General features: G+C 40.8%; 1 protein-coding gene across 1 annotated transcript in view; it reads right to left on the bottom strand.

Annotated features, from left to right (window-relative positions):
- The window catches only part of LOC146812899 (alpha-2-macroglobulin-like), a 225,325-nt gene that overhangs the window by 108,583 nt on the left and 102,663 nt on the right, over positions 1-14,079 (bottom strand). Inside the window, exon 7 of the mRNA XM_085619970.1 lies at positions 3,243-3,327. Within this exon, the coding sequence (XP_085476096.1) occupies positions 3,243-3,327 (85 nt within the window). The remainder of the gene's footprint in view (positions 1-3,242; positions 3,328-14,079) is intronic.

Raw genomic sequence — 14,079 nt, 5'->3', positions numbered from 1 at the left:
CTCTAACCATTGAGCCACACTTCTCCATTGCTACATCTGGTAACAATTTGGTATTTGGAAGGGACACAGAAAGCACACACCTTCCAAGTAGCAAATCGGTAATAGTCCAACTCCTAAAATGCATTTCGTACATAGCTAGAACCTTTTGAGATTGCTAACTCTGAATCGGAGTGTTTGCAGCCACAAAAAGTTTCATATATCTGGCACACAGTACCTGGACATCAGACCCTAGTCAGAAGGTGTCAAATCTGTGAGGAGATATGCATTTGCTATTTTAGAAAAGAAAATCTTTAAGCTGTTGGAACAGTTGCTTTTATGTATCTAACACAGAGAGTTAAACCTCCCTTCATGTGGAGGTCCCTCTCTACGGAGATATCAATTACGCATAGGGCACAAGGAGTCCCTGCGATGCAGCCAATACTTATTACATACTCATAGGAAAGCTAACACATGTATGCAGGAATAAAAGCTGAATCTCCTCTCACATCTGAATGGCAGCCAAAAAATAGAAAGACTGCAAGGAGTCTGACCGCCAATTTCCTCGTGGTGATCTTTTTATAGAGAGTCCATGGGCAGACAGAGCAGTGAATAAAACCTGCTCTCACTTCTTGGAGGTATTTCATTTGAAGATGGGAGAAGACTATGGGCATGGGAAATTCCCCACCGACCCTGTTAATGTTACTACCCTTAGAGAAGTAAGAGTTGAAAAGGTATGGGGACCAAAATTCTTACATTATCCTAAGTATGGAAAACCTTGAAGAGAAGCCAGCGACTCAATGGATATGTGCTGAACTTAGCCCTCTCTGCAGGGTCATCCCCAGATGTTTTGGGTACACTCTCCTGTTTTCTGAACTTGTTTTTGCTGGCTTTTAGGACCATGCACACTTTACCACTGCAAACCAATGCTAAAGTGCTTGTGCTCTGTCTTTTAAACACGGTGAAATTGTTTCACACCAAATTGGCACATTCAATTTACTTTTAAGTCCCTAGTAGAATGGTACTACATGTCTCTAGAGCCTGTAAATTAAATGCTACTTTTGGGCCTGTAGCACTTGATGTGCCACCCACTTAAGCAGCATTTTAAAACATGTCCCATGCCACCCATTTCAGCCTGTGTGTGCAGTTCTAGGCTGCCGTTTCAGCCCAGCAAAAAAACCTTTTGCAAGGTCTAAACCTTTCTTTTTAATACCTATAAATCACCCCTAGGGTTGGTCTTAAACAGCCCACAGGGCAGGGTGCAGTGTATCTTAAATGTTGGACATGTACTTATGGCTATTACGTGGCCTGGTAGTGAAAAACTCCTAAATGCATTTTTCCCTTCTGCAAAGTCAACCGCTCCCATAAGATAACACTGGGTTACCTTATTACATTTAATGAGTGAAAACTTTCAATCGGGACCAAGTATGAAATTGAGTTTGGTCTCCAAAGAATTCAAATTTAAATCCCTCTTCAATGGCACAGTTGAATTTTAGGGAACAATTTTAAAAATGTCACTTTTAGAAAATTGGCATTTTCTTGTCCCAACTATTTGGTGCCTGCAGCCTGTATCCTGGGTCAGGCGACTAGGTGTAGCTGGCAGTCGGTCTTTGTGCAGTGCTCCCAGACAGTGAGACAAAGGTGGAATAGGTGTTGGGATGATGGGCTATCTCTGAATTGAGAGGGGGTGCAACTGTTGCCTACCACACTTGCACATTACAAAGAGTGTAACTCAGCACACTCACAAAGGGGGCCAGGGCAACAAATTCAAGACACCTCTGCAGAGGGAGGACTCTAGAAGCTTCTCCCACTTCAAAGTGGGAACCGGGAATAAATAGTGGACCCTCAGACCAACTCTTCAGTAGACTACTGAACCTGTGGATACTACAGAAGAAGGATACCCTGTTGGGAAGGAAGACTGGACCTGCAATTTTCATCCTAGGCTGAAGTGACTGCAAGGGTGAGCTGACTCCTCCTGTTAAAGCTACAGGGACATAACAAGCTCTAGGCACCTCCCTGTATCTGCCCAATTGACCTGCAGTCTGGTCCAGGAACTGGATCTGCTGAAGCCCTGCTGGCCTCTGCTAGGGTGAGTTCCTGATTCCCAAGAGTTTCTCTGCTGGTCCTGGACCCTTGGTGTTGCATCAGTTGATCTCCTCCTGGAAGAAAAGGAGAAACGCTGAAGTTTTGGGCTCTTCATGACCACAAACGGGACTGCTCATGCCAAGATCTTGCCTCCCGCCAGCGTGAAGCTCCCGTCAACCCGACTCTTCTCGCTACAGTGACCGCCAGCGACGACTGGCAATGTGTGAGACCTGCACTTCATGCTACAGCATTGACAGCCTGTGGTGACCGTAAATGCTAATCTCCAGCAACGACTATCAGCGACGCTCAGCAGGATGTTCACACTACAGCAACGACCGTCCCACGACACCATGCCTGCTCTTTGCACTTCAGTGAAGAACATCTGCAATGCTGTCTCTGCTCCTCGTGGCCCTCTCCCATAGTGAACTGAACTCTGAACTGGACTTGAAAAGGTAACTTTTTCAGTGGGTCTTACCTTATTCTTCTATCTGGCCCACACTCCATCACAGTCATCCTGAACTAATGACTTTCGCCCGGTTTTGCATGATCAGATAACCGTTAGTGGTGCTTTGTGGTTTTAGGCACTATACTTACCTTATATTTCATATCTGTGGTTTCTTTGATTGCATTTTTGTATTATTAGTGTCAAATAATTGATTAAAATGTACTCCATGTTACTAAATTGGTGTGGGTTTCTTCTTGTGTTGTATTTGTGCTTAAATATTGTTTGTGTGCTGTATAAATACTTTACACATTGCCTTTAAGTTAGGCCTGACTGCTTTTGTGCCAAGCTACCAAAGGGTTGAGCACAGGTTAATTTGGGGGTTGGTTGTGTTTCACTTTGACAATCATTTTTGTTGCTGTTTGAGTAGGGTGTCACCCCCTCATTAAGTAACCCAACTACTTACAGTGTTGCAATAAAATTGTTTCTAGCCTCTATTGGCGATCTCTTCAGGGACAATTGGTGAATGAAAAGCTAAGGTCTGTCTAAGATCCTATAGGGGATCCGTCTGAAGAGAATACGCTCATCACCTGTGCAGTTTAGTCATTAAGCAGGAACAAGCTCACTGACATCTGTCTACACTGTATTCAGTCCATGGATAATGAAGCTCACTGGTCGAGGAGGCTCGAGCTGCACTTCATGGCCCTTTACATATGTTAAAAAACTACAAAGCACTCACTTGGCGCAGACAGTCACTTCCAATTGCTCATCCATAATGGTGATGGACTTGGGCATCTTGACAATGACTTCAAATTTGGGTGAAACTGAAATATTAAAGAGATGTAAGTATCAGTCCAGCTGGTGAGGCTTCTAAAAATGAGTGCCTTACATAAATGAATGAGCCCAGCACTGCCGCTGTTCTCCTCAGTGCACTCAAACGGAGTTTCCTCTTCTGTGTACTCCAGTGTTCTTGCTGTGTTCCTCCCACTAGAGTACAGAGCAGTATGCTGCTCTTCACTTCTCTAATTCCTACATACCCTTCCATTCTCATGGGCATTATCCCGTTCCTATATAGCCTAGTCTTTCTGCACTCCTCCTATTCCATTGCACCATAGTGTTATCTTTCTGCACTCCTCTTTTTTCTATAAACCTTAGTGTTCTCTTTCTGCACATCTCCTATTCCATTGTGCAGGAGTGTTCTCTCTCTGCACTCCTTTTATTTCTATATACCACAGTGCTCTCTTTTTGCACTACTTCAATTCCATTGTACCCTATTTCTGCACTCCTCTAATTTCTATATACCTCAGTGGTCTCTTTCTGCACTCCTCCTATTCCATTGTGACGTGGCATCTCTTTCTGCACTGCTTGTACTCTACACACCTTAGTGTTCTCTTCCTGCACACCTCCTATTCATGTATACCGTACTATTCTCTTTCTGCCCTCCTCTAATTTCTATATACCATATTGTTATCTTTCTTTTTTCTTGTTGCAGTTTTATATTGTGCAAACTTGACACGAATCAGGTATCAGAGCACTTTACATAGCACCAGTTATGTTACATGAGGACACACATTCATTTTTGTTAGGCACGGGGAGATTAAGTGATTTGCCCAGAATCACAGGATGTTCAGCGTCATTGCTGAGACTCAAACCCAGTTCCCCAGATTCGAGGTCGAGGTCGACCGCCCTAGTCATTAGGCCAACTCCTCTCCCTTCTGCAATCCTCTTCTTCAAATGTACCATAGTGTTTTTCTGCAATTTCTATACATCTTAGTGTTCTCTTTCTGCACTCCTCCTGATCCCATGTGCCTTAGAGTTCTGTTTATGCACTCATCACATTCCTATGTACCTTGGTGTTCTCATTCTGCACTCCTCCCTTTCTCATATAACTTACTGTTCTCTTTCTGCAGTTCTTCCATTCCTACATACCTTAGTGGTCTCTAGCCACACTCCTCCTATTTCTCTAAATGTTAGTGTTTTTTGTGTGTGTTCCTTAAGGTTCTATGAGGCACATGCATCAAACTCCTCATTTGCGATTACCAAATAGTGATTTTTACGGAATCTCTATTTGGTAATCGCAAATGCCTATGCATGTAGGAATCACAATAAATTAAGCAAATCCTTAACATTAGCTAATAGCGATTCGGAAATTGTGAATCGCTATTAGCTATTTTGACTCATTCATTCCTATGGGCCTAGAGGTCTATAGGCCCATAGGAATCAATGGTAATGCATTCACAAATTGCGATTACCAAACTGGTAATTGCGAATGCAAATCCAAGGGTGCCCGTGGACCTAAGCCCCCCTGAAGCACCCCCCCAAAAAAAGGTAAGTCTGCACATGTGAAACACACACATGCCTTAAGTCGCATTTAGGAATGATTCGGCAAATAGGGAATCGCAAATTGTGATTCCTTATTTGTATTTGCAATTTAGGTATTCACAAATAATTGCAATTACCTAATTTGCGAATGACAAAAGTACATGCATTGGAAAAGGCCTTTTTCCATTCGCAAAGATTTGCGAACGGAAAAAGCCTTGATGCTTGTGCCCCTATGAGCCTTTGTGTTCTCTTTCTACAATCTTCCAATTCCTGTCTACCGTAGTGTTCCCTTTCTGAACTCGTTCCATTCCTATGTACTGTGTTGTTCTCTTTCTCCACTCTCCCTATTCCTATGTACTTTAGAGTTCGATTTCTGCACTCATCCTATTCCCATGTACCTTAGTGTTCTCATTCTGCATGCCTCTCTTTCCTAAATACCTTAGTGTTCTCTTTTCACACTCCTCCTATGTCTATAAATGTTAGTGTTCTCTTTGTGCTCTCCCTAAACTTCTACGTACCTTAGTGTTCTGTTTAGAAACTCCTCCAATTACTATCTACCGTAGTGTTCTCTTTCTGCACTCGTTCTATTCCTATGTACAGTGTTGTTCTCCTTCTCCACTCCCCTATTCCTTTGTACCTTAGTTTACTCTTTCTACATGGGGCCTATTTCGATACATCTTAATGTTCTCCTTCTGCACTCCTTAAGTTTCCATGTACCTTGGTGTTCACTTTCTACACTCTTCTGGCTGTTTCCATGCACATTAGTATTTTCTTTCTACACTCCTCTGATTCCATTGTACCACAGTTGTTCTCTTTCAGCATTCCTCCTATTTCTATAGATCTTAGTGCTCTCTTTCTGCACTTCTCTTATTTCTACTCACCTTAATGTTTCTTTCTGCACTTCTCCTATTCCATTTCACTGTTGTGTTCTCTTGCTGCACTCCTCTTATTTCTAAAGACCTTAGTGTTCTCTTTCTGCACTCCTCCTATTCCTAGGTCACATTGTGTTCTCTTTCTGCACTTCTGCTATGCATATGTACTGTACTGTTCTCTTTCTGCTGTCCTTTCATTCCTATGTCTCTTAGTGTTCTCTTTCTACACTCCTCTGACTGTTTCCATGTACTTAGTATTGTCCTGCAGTCCTCTTATTTCTACAAACCTTAGTGTTCTCTTTCTGCACTCCTTCTAATCCTATGTACCGTAGTATTCTCTTTTTGGTTCCTGCTATTCATATGTATTGTAGAGTTCTCTTTCGGCACTCCTCCTATTTCTATATACCATATTTTTATCTTTCTGCACTACTCCAATTCCTATGTACCATATTGTTCTCTTTCTGCACTTGTCCGATTGCTATGTATCTTAGAGTTCTGTTTCTGCACACCTCCCATTCCTATGTACCTCAGTGTTCTCTTTCTCCACTCCCCTATTCCTATGTACCTTAGTACCTTAGAGCTCGGTTTCTGCACTCCAGAAACCGCTTTTCCGCCGGTCGGCAACCGTGCGGAATTGGCCCCTAATTGGCCCCTAATATGGTGGCGGCGCCTAGCTGGCACCGCCATCCATATTAGGATGCATTGTGGTCAAGGCATTTCCATGGCCTTTCCATTGCGGGCTCCAGGGGTGGTGGGGTGGTGGGGGGCTGCACTTGGGGGGTACCTATGGTATCCCCTACATTGCCATGCACAAGCTGGCTGGCACTGCGTGGTGTCTGCCATGTTGTGCATGGCAATGTATAACATGCCATTTTCACATTGCGGCGGGAAGCACCCTCGCATTGTTAAATATACAGAATGCGACCGCCAGGGTGGTGGTCACATCCTAATCAGTGGTGCAGGACCGCCGCACAGCTGGCAGTCGGTCCCAGCACCGCTAGGGTGGCGGGTGGACGAAAGTCCGCCCGCCATCCTAATGGGGCCCCTTGTGTTCACTTTCAGCAAAGCTTCTTTTCCTAAGTAATCAAATGTACTCTTTCAGTCAGCACATCTCCTAGTCTGATACCATAATATTCTCTTTCCTCAGTAATCCTATTCTGAAACACCTTAGTGTTCTCTATAAGCACTTCTCTTTTCCTGTACACCTTATTGTCCATGCTACTTCTTGTCTCATTTACTTTAGTGTGCACTTATGACACTCCCCTATTCTTGATACCTTAGTGTTTTCTCTCTGCACTGTTCTCATTTATGTATAAAACCACCTCAAAGTTCCATTACTGCACAATTTTGTTCCACTTAAGAGTGAACTCACCATACCCTTCTCATCTGTCTCGGTGCCAAATGCTATTTTATGGTTCTCCTCAGATTTATTGCTACCTAAAATTTGCTCTCCCCTTTTGCTAACTGTACTCTTTAATTTGCAGTTCTCTTGCCATTCATTTGGTATCAGTTTCTGTCTTTAAAGTTTCTTTCCAGGTGCAAGTACATTCTTTGCACTTTAATAGACTCTTACTGTGTTCTTCTCAGCTCTTTCTACCATTGTATTTCTCTTCCATACTCGAGGCATAGTTTAATTCCTTAGTGAGTTCTATAACCTAATACTGTTATCTATAACTCAGCTTTCATACTGTACTCTTGCATTCTATTTCTACTCTAGTGCTCTTATAACATGCTTTTCCTGACTCTATATTCCTCAAAGTTCTCCTAGATTCCCGCCCATCTCTCTACTACCAAACATTCTGCTACTGTACAGCTCCCATCTGTGTACAACTCTATTTTCGCTTATGATTCTTGCGTATCTCTATATTGCCAAGTGGTGTCTTATTTCCTCCTCCAGTGCTCATATAACTCAGTGTTCTTGATTGGTTCTCCCCTATCTTCATCTATTCCAGCAGTGGGCAGAACTAGTGAAGTTTCACTCAGCAGAATTCCGTGGAGTTACATAAAATCTCAGCTAGATTCCACATAGTTCTGCCAACAGGTTGAACATATGGAGTTTGCGCTGCAATTTAGTGCAGGTAGTGCGAGCAGCACTGAAAATCTGTGTGAACAGCACCATGTGTTCTGCAAGAGTGAGCGGCAATTTGAATTGATTTTGCTGCAACTCAAATAGAAAATCTACACCGAGCGGCAGTAAATCTACTAAAAAAGCAGCCCTCTGACCACGACGGCCCATGTTGAAAACCTGTGCTAGGGGACACCAATCTTTCTCACCAGCTTGTATTTTCGTGAGCCTTGCAGGAGAATATTTCCGCCACTTGGTGACTTGCACAATCTGCCCAGCACTCTGCATTAAAAAAGAGTAACACAGAGCGATCAAAGTTCCACCAATCCCACGAGTGGAATGAAACATTCTACCCACCCCTTATCTATTCACATACTCCTCCCATCTCTATTTGCCTCAGTGCTTTCCTGCCATTCTTACTCATTTCTGTTTAACTCATAGTTCTCTTACCATACTTTTCCGTTGTAAATGTTTCTCACTCTTCTCTTATGGCTCTCATCGTTTTTCAGCAACTCACATGTCTGTTACTGTATGCCACTCTCTTCTATCAGCGTTGTAAAAAAGTTCTTGCCTATCCCTTTGTTACTCAGGTCTCTCATATACTCCCCCGGATCACTGATTGAATGTTGATGCTATAAGCATCGATGTAAAAATAGCGAGAAAAAAAATATCTACTACAAAAACATTGACGCCCATACCTAAACAGGTAAGTACAAAAATATCAAATTAAAAATATTGAGGTACAAAATATAGATGTAAAAAAACAATTGAATAAATATATATATATATATATATACATATATATATATATATATATATATATATATATATAAATATATATATATATATTGATGTACTCAATACCATTACCGAGTTGAGTTCAGCTGGGGGCGAGGAAGGAGTTAACAGTGGTGCTACACAATTACTTATTGAGTTAGATGTTACAACAGATGCTTCCGCAGATACAGAATTCAAACCAAAATCAAGTTTTTTGCCGATGCTACCACACGATAGCCTAGACACATTTCATGAATGTGTTGGGAAGGTCTTAAATGCAGCTAGGCAAAATAAAAACAAAAATGAATACAAACGTGGAGGGAACTCTAACCTGACTATTGAACAAAGGAAAGCTCTCAAGTCACTGATGGACGATGATAGTATTATCATCCGACCTTCAGACAAAGGGGGCAATATTGTCATTTTAGATCGTGAACAATATATACTGGAGGCAGACAGACAACTCACTGACACCACTTTTTACCAGATAGTTGATTTCCAACAATATAATGCAAGCATTACCGCTATTTGGGAATTATTGACAGATTGGAAAGACAAGGGGATTCTTACATGGGAGGAATTTGGTTATCTCAAGTGTGATTTTCCTGTTCTCCCTGTTATGTATTTACTGCCTAAGATACACAAAGACCCCATTGCACCACCTGGGAGGCCCATAGTTTCATCCAAGGGCAGTGTTGCAGAACATGTTTCCAAATACATAGACCATTTTCTCAGGGACTATGTGATGTCACTGGATAGTTACATCAAAGATACCAAAGACTTTCTTAAAAAAAATGAAAGTTTAGTATGGGATAAGGACAGCATTTTCATTACCTTGGATATACACAGTTTATACACTATTATCAATCATAAACAAGGTTTAGAGGCTTGCAAACACTATCTCATGAACAGAGCAGTTAGATTCCGAGAACATACCCACATGCTCCTCACCATGTTGGAATACTGCTTAACAAACAATATTTTTTTGTTTAATGGTGTTCTCTATAAACAGGTCAACGGGACTGTGATGGGATCATGCTTTGCTCCCAGTTTTGCCAATCTCTTCATGGGGAACTGGGAGGAAGGCATTCGATCCCATCCTTCCCTTCAACAAGATTGGAAACGGGTGTCGATGTGGCTACGCTACATCGACGACCTGTTCATTGTCTGGAAGGGGTCAACAGAAGAGGCACATGACTTTATTAAGAAACTGAACGAGAATGACCTTAACATCATCCTCAGTGGCACCATCAGTAAGACACAAGTAGTATACTTAGATGTCAAACTAGAAATAAAGGAGAACAAGGTACATACATCGTTATACCGGAAGAGCACAGCAGGAAACAGTGTTCTGCATGCCCTCAGCAGCCATCCAGATACCCTTAAATGGAGTATCCCTTATGGGGAGCTGCTGAGGGCAAAAAGGAACTGTAACACGGAAGAGGCATATAAATTGGAAAGCAATTGTATCACTGACAGGTTCAGAGAGAGGGGGTACCCGGACTGGGTACTCAGAAAAGCGCTGGTCAGAGCTGCAGGTGTAGAAAGGGCTACTACCATCTCTGATTCCTTATTAGACTGTACTAAGGAAGACAACACCACTAGAGTCATAATGACATACGGATCAGATTCAAAAACCATTAAGAGAATCATTACCAAGAATTGGGACATTCTTAAAAACGATAGTGTAATAGGTGAAAGTATTCCTGATAGACCTAGCATCACGTATCGAAGAAATAGGAACATCAGGGATATGCTTGTTCATAGTGATGTAACCATGTACCCCCCAAATAACATCCAGGGTCTTGAAGGTTTTTACCCATGTGGCCACTGTAAGGCCTGTAACAACAGCATATCTCAAAATAAAGTGTCATACAATGGCATCAGCAGAAACATCACCCAGTTCCTGACGTGCAGCTCTGTATTTGTAATCTACATTATAGAGTGCACCTGTAAATTATGGTATATTGGTAGCACCACCTGTATGGCGAAAAAATGCGTTTTAGAACATTGCAGGGCCATTACTAATCTTGACCATAAATACCCTGTGGCACGTCACTTCAGGGACAAACATTTTTCTAATACCAACGAATTGCGTTTCATTCTATTAGAACAAATCGAGAGAAACCCCAGGGGTGGGAACACAACTCTCCAACTAAGACAACGTGAATCTAAATGTATCATAGATTTCCAGACTAAGACCCCTGGTGGGTTAAATCAAGAGGAAGAATTATCTGTACATTTAAGAGAAGGAGGTATAGGTATTATGCTGTTTTTCTCTTTTGTTCATGACTGTGCTTGATATTGTGTTGAAAGAATACCACCTATTGGTGGCTAATTTGTGTATTTAACTTTTTTATGGGTTTTAATCCAAATCATTGTTCTGTTTTTATCTCATAGGAAGGAAGTAAGGGGCCATTTCACCTGAATATTACCTGCACGGGCAGCGTATTAGTGCTCTCTTTCTTTCTTTCTTTCTTTACTTTTTGCTCACTTTAATTTTTCAAATTTTTTGAATCACTTTGTTTTTCTTCTTTTTACACTTTTTTTCATTCACACTTAATGAGATAATATGCCTCTTACATGCAAAACGCTGTGGTGGAGACGTCATTTTCTTGTTATTGTCTTTGTGTTCACAGTAAGGCACTTGCCAGCAGCTGTGAGATTTTTGACATTTTGCAACTTTATCAATACATCTTAAGAACTGATCGTACTGACTGCAACGTGTCGGACATATCATAAATATCTTTGATGTTCCATGCAAAGGTAAAATATTGCTCTATGTCGAACAATCTTGGAATTAATGTTGGACGTTTACTCTTCGCATGTTTTTCTATCGGATGTGTACTCTTCTTTGAAGGTGCAACTTTATTTGTCAATTCTGAAAGTTTCATGAAACATACTGAATGCGGTTGAGTTGTTCTAACCAATATGCATGTCTGTCACGTTCTATATGATATGTTGATGTATCATTTTGATTTACAAGTTGTTCTTAAAAAGATGTGGCATTTATAATATATGCGACTCACTTAGGACAACAGCATATCTTAGACTGTGATTAGTTGACAATTGAAGCATATGAAAGAGCTTCGTGATTCAGCAATGAGAAGATTTGCTATTTAGCTGAGAGTTGATAGCTTATAATGAGTTGGGACTTTGCTGTAGTGCTGTAATGTGTAGCACATGTTGGAGTACATCGAATATTTTATTTGGCTAAAGGATCCGTTTCAGCATGTCCGTTGTTTGTGTTAATTACACGACAAATGTTGGTAAAATATAATACATTTACGTATATATTTTGTATATGCACAAACTGCAATGTAACTCCTTCTGCACTTAACAGATGATATATTCCATTCATGATGATATATTCTATTTATGCTACATACTCACAATTTTGAGATTTTGTTTTGTTGCGATCCTCTTTCTATGCTCATGGTTGTTTCCACTATAAACGCTACGCAATAGAGTGACGGCATATACACGTGATCAAGCCTTTCAGCGAAACGCGTTGTGTGTGAATAAACAGCAGTTTAAATTTATCAGCTTTGGGTCCCTGATTTCTGAGAGCACGCGGAATGAGAAAGTGATTTGTGGATATATATATATATATATATATATATATGTATATATATATTCACTGAAAAAACCATAGGTTTCAGGGGTGTTATAGTTAGCTGGACTTTTCACTTGTACAAAACCATTGAAATTCCCCCGTTATAGTTAGTTCAGCTAACTATAACTCGCGCGCCCGCAATGCACTGCTGATGACGTCACATATTACATCACTCATGACATGGTCAGTGACATCACTCATGACATCACTGATGACATCTCAAATGACATCACTGATGACATCACTGATGACATCATCCAGTGAATGTGTGTTTTTCTGAAAATTAAATATGTTTTATATATGTATATCTCAAGGTCGATGGAAGAATAAATGGGTATATAAGTGTCTAAATGGATGATTTGTTTTTGAAAAATTGATTGTGTAACTGACTGATTAAGTGTATCATAGTGAATACATGGCTTAGTGAGTAATGTTTAAATATGTAAATATCTGTATCAGTCTCTCACTTTGTGTATAAGTGGCTGCATGGGTTGGTGAGTAGCTACATGGGTGTCTATATAGGTTATTAGTTGGTTTTTTGAGTATCAGTCTGAGTGTCTGCATGGTTCGGTGGGGGGTATTACGTAGTGCATAGGTGCATGAATGAGTGGCTCACTGTTTGTATGTGTTGAACACAGCATGTGTGCAGGACTGTATGGGTGGATGAGTGTGTGTATGGGTGTGTTAGTGAGTGAATGACTGTCTCAATAGTGTCTTTATGAGTAACTACATATGTTTTAAACTAGTATATGTGACTATTGGTGTATATATGTGAGTATATGTGAGAGTGAGAGATTGAAAGAGTTCCTGTATGAATAAGTATGTGTTTCTATAAGTGATTGTTTAAAAGACTAAGTATGTGTAAGTTTCCGTAGAAGTAAGTATGGTGGTGTGTGTATAACTGTATATGCAAGTAAATGTATGTTTGATTCTTTATTAGCATGAGTGACTATGTGTGTGAGTAACTCTATGGATGAGTGGCATTGTGTAACAGGATGTATAGGTGTATGAGTACATATGATGAGTGAGTACATGTATGAGTGACTGTATAGGACTGTTGGTGAATGAGTGGATGTGTATGTGGATCTTAGAATTACTGAAGAGGTTGTTGTAACTGGTATTGGTATGTCCATTGTTTTGAAAATTTTAGTCTCTATTTTTGAATGTGTGTATCAAAGGTTATATTAGGGTGAGAGGAGGTCTGCCACTCTATCACAAGGATGATGTCATCAGTGATGTCATCAGTGATGTCATTTGAGATGTCATCAGTGATGTCATGAGTGATGTCACTGACCATGTCATGAGTGATGTAATATGTGACGTCATCAGCAGTGCATTGCGGGCGCGCGAGTTATAGTTAGCTGAACTAACTATAACGGGGGAATTTCAATGGTTTTGTACAAGTGAAAAGTCCAGCTAACTATAACACCCCTGAAACCTATGGTTTTTTCAGTGAATTTCTGAGGTTTTTTAAATGCTAATTCCTAACTATAACGTGCCTGAAACCTATGGTTTTTTCTGTGAATTTCAAAGGTTTTTTAAATGCTAATTTCTAACTATGCCTACAGAGATAGGACATGTGAAGAAAGAAGAAAAAATGCACAGAAAGAAACAAAAGAAGTGCAGAAAGAAGCAACAGAAGTCCTCAAATACGAAGATAAGTGCAGGAAGAAGGATAACGTGCAGAAAGAACAAAAAGAAGAGCAGAAAGAAGCCTTGTTGCAAAATCATCCTGTACCCTCAACTTTTTCAGACGGATACTGGTGGTAACTGAGTCTGACTAACCAGTCCTAGAGCCAGTGCTATGTTAAAAGACACTTAGAATACAGTGAAAACACCTACATACACTAGGGAACATTATGCGTTGGGGTCCCCCTGTGATTAGCATGACCTCCTCTGTAAGCCCCTAGTGTATAATAGGGCA

This window comes from Triturus cristatus, chromosome 7 (assembly GCF_964204655.1).
Source record: "Triturus cristatus chromosome 7, aTriCri1.1, whole genome shotgun sequence".
Taxonomy (NCBI): domain Eukaryota; kingdom Metazoa; phylum Chordata; class Amphibia; order Caudata; family Salamandridae; genus Triturus; species Triturus cristatus.
The sequence above is the reverse complement of the archived record's forward strand: the minus strand, read 5'-3'. Positions and strand labels throughout refer to the sequence as shown.